The sequence below is a fragment of the Misgurnus anguillicaudatus genome, chromosome 18, assembly GCF_027580225.2.
Source record: "Misgurnus anguillicaudatus chromosome 18, ASM2758022v2, whole genome shotgun sequence".
Lineage (NCBI taxonomy): Eukaryota > Metazoa > Chordata > Actinopteri > Cypriniformes > Cobitidae > Misgurnus > Misgurnus anguillicaudatus.
In genome coordinates, this window is record NC_073354.2 from 4,529,511 (window position 1) to 4,532,857 (window position 3,347).

General features: G+C 37.9%; 1 protein-coding gene across 2 annotated transcripts in view; it reads left to right on the plus strand.

Moving 5' to 3' along the window:
• Nucleotides 1–2,327, plus strand: part of ezrb (ezrin b) — a 37,456-nt gene extending 35,129 nt beyond the window's left edge. For both annotated transcript variants that reach the window (XM_073855634.1, XM_073855633.1), the window contains 2 exons: nucleotides 613–858; nucleotides 1,516–2,327. In XM_073855634.1, coding sequence (XP_073711735.1) covers nucleotides 613–858; nucleotides 1,516–1,680 — 411 coding nt within the window. In that variant the 3' untranslated portion in view covers nucleotides 1,681–2,327. The remainder of the gene's footprint in view (nucleotides 1–612; nucleotides 859–1,515) is intronic.
• The last annotated feature ends 1,020 nt before the right edge of the window (nucleotides 2,328–3,347 follow it).

Below are 3,347 nucleotides of genomic sequence, written 5' to 3' on the forward strand. Positions count from 1 at the left end.
ATCATGACGTGACACCACTGTTTTTATAGCATTAACTAACTAACTAAAAACAAACTTATTAAAAAAACCCATTTGAATTTACATCAGCGTGATAAAAACTACAGTAAATGACAGAAACCAGCTTCAGAAAAAAGATTTTTGAAGTGTAATTAAATTGTTTAGTTGGTCTCAAGTCCCGTTGAATAACATGGGGAGGCGGGCTTTATGATCTATACTGGGACCAGTCACTGGGAGGCGATTTGGCTTCACTGTTCAGGGTTTGTGTGGCACACTTGGTCCCTTGCATTAAAACCCACCATGTTGATATGACTCGTGTCTCTAGTTTGATTTCATTGGTCAACTCTGTTACATACAGTAGTCACCTGAGAAGTTCAGACATCAAATTTTATCTATATCTATATATAGGATAGAGGATCAGTTGTAACGCAGTACAAAATATCAAACCAAGTGGCCTATATTTTGCTGGGACAATCACACGTGTTACAATTTACTACAAATTGGTTTAAAATGTAGAACATGGTGTCCAGATATAGCGAGTGTGTGTTTATATATATCCAGAGTACTGATCAATGTATGGATTGGTAGACTTAAAGTTGTATTGTGTTTCCTTAGGCGCAGGAGGCCCAGGAGGACCTGATGAAGACCCGTGAGGAGCTCCACATGGTGATGACGGCCCCGCCTCCCCCTCCACCACCACCCGCCTACGATTCGTACGAGAACGAATTAGAAGATGGGGATGGCGAGAGCGCCAGCAGCTACAGCGCAGACTTGCAGACCGGAGGAATCAATGACCACCGCCGCGAGGAAGAGAGGATCACAGAGGCAGAGAAGAACGAACGAGTCCAGAAACAGCTAATGGTGAGCAGGAAAAACCTTGAGGTTCTCTGTAGTAAAACATCACGAAGATAACAACGAAGTGCGTACCATAGATGCAGAGTTATATACAAATGATTTTCCTTAGTGCTGGGTTTTGGCAGAAATGTTCTTACAGGAAAACCAGGGGATGCTAATCCAGGAACACATCCTGTTGGGATAATCGCATAGTCTTACTCATAGGACGATTACCATGATTCTGCCAACAAATCCTTGTTGGTCCTAGGGAAGTTTTCCACCAATCAGGTTTCAGGATTAGGATTTGACTTGAACAACATTCGTATTAACCTACAGTATCATTTCCCATCTGCTTTAAGGGGCAAATAGTGGCTGGGGAACATAGTAAAACAAATGCCTCAAACTAAGATTACTAAATTGGAAGATAACTGATCAAAAAGTTTATTGGTCCAGGAAGCCAAATCACAGTCAGCCTTGTATGATATCTAGATTCTGTTAATCATTAGTCTTAATCTTAACACGTAGCTTTACTGGTAGTGCACTGGGTTAGCAACACGAAAGATCATGCATTTGATTTCAGGAAATGCTCATGCTTATAAAACACGCATGACTTAAATGCACATTTGGATAAAATCGTGTGCCAAATCCATCTAGTATAACATTGCATCTCATTTTCTTTCACAGGCTTTGACTTCAGAGCTGGAGCACGCCCGCGATCACACCAAGAAGACTCAGAACGACCTCCTGCATACGGAGAACATGCGCGCCGGCCGAGACAAATACAAAACTCTCCGGCAGATCCGCCAGGGCAACACCAAACAGAGAATCGACGAATTCGAGGCCTTATAAAAGATCCGGGAATTTTTTTTTCTATCCCCAAGTCTGAGTGGTCAATGCAAAAGGCACAACCTGCGTAAAGCAGAACACACAATGTACTAACGCGACACGACTTTGATTAATTTCAAACGAGAGCCGTCCTTCAACGTGCACTAAAAACTAAATCATGTTAGCACAAGGAATGTTGTTGTTATACACGAAAATAAAAACGGCGTTGACGTACGTCAGACTACATATATTTACAATGAGGTTGTATACGTTAAAATTGCATTAAGTGATCAATTTTTAATTTCTATATTTAGGACCAAGATTAATAAATGCTATGATTCTTTGATAAAAAATTACACTTTGTTACACTTCATACAACCTTATTGTAAACTGTTACAAATCTCACACGGTAAATTGCGCTTGCCGCTATAGTACGAAGCGAAATCTTTTTAAACACACGTGCCAACGACGCATCCCCCTTTTGGTAATAACTTGATTGTTTGTAATCGACTAATCTGACTAGTTTTAACCAGTTAAGGGCTGTAATAAGGGGTTGTAATGAGATGTAGATGTTTTGGTTCATTGATTCACTCAGCGCAGGGCTTGGCAGTATAATCTCCACTCTTTTATTATATGTATTGACTTATATTAAAACTTTCATTCATGTTGAATATGACTTTTGCCAGGCGATTTATTCAAGTGTTTATTTATTCAGTCTTTTGGGATATGTAAGAGGTTTTTTGGGGGCAGATTTATTTTTTTGCTTCTCTACTAATAACAGTACAGCTTTGTTTCTTGGTTCTGTACTGACCCAAATGATGATTAAAAAGTCATATTTCCTGATACTAGATTATATGTTTAAAAAGATTCATAAGTTATAGTTTTTTACTATATTGATGCATGTTAAATCGGTAGAATTGACAAAATTTAGATACAGATTTTTTTATATTTTGATTAATCCTGACTTTGATAATCTTGATAAGGATCCTAATGGCTTTGATTTTGTGCTGGGGTTAAGACAAGCGGCTCTATATATAGTTTTTTATTTAAATTGACACTGTTGATGGTAGCTTGGCTGATTTGTTCAGACATTCAGCAGTTTGACTAACAAAAAAAATCTCATTTTGTGCTCATTTATGTAAGTAATCGTATGCTGCCACTTTGAAAACTACCAAAATGTTGTTTGGCCGTATGATGGGTTTGTCCAGTGGCTGTTTTACATGTTTTCTCTGTATGATGCTAATTATTACAAAAATTTGCCCTTTCAGAAGAATCTATTTTACATTCACATTGCTTGTCCTTTAAATATTTTTATAAGACTTAAAGTACCATGCATCGATAAGCTTTTCACACGACTGTATGTCTAACCCTGGGATAAGCAACATTTCACTCTTGTAGTTTAAAGAGGTGGGTTAGCTTTCATCCAAGCCGAATCATGGTGCCAAAGGTGTAAATTACAGTGTGAGTTACTAACCCAAAGTTTGAACGGTGTAAAACATAGCACATGCTAATCCAGGGTCACTCTTGCTTAACAATTTTCAAGTGTGAAAAGCCCATGAGAATGTATAATAAAAACCTGTAAACATAATAATAATAAACCGTGAAGGTTCACAACTGCTGGATTTATTTATTTTCCCCTAAGAAAAGGTGTTTATAATATTAGAAATAAATAAAGATTTATGATGACCAGA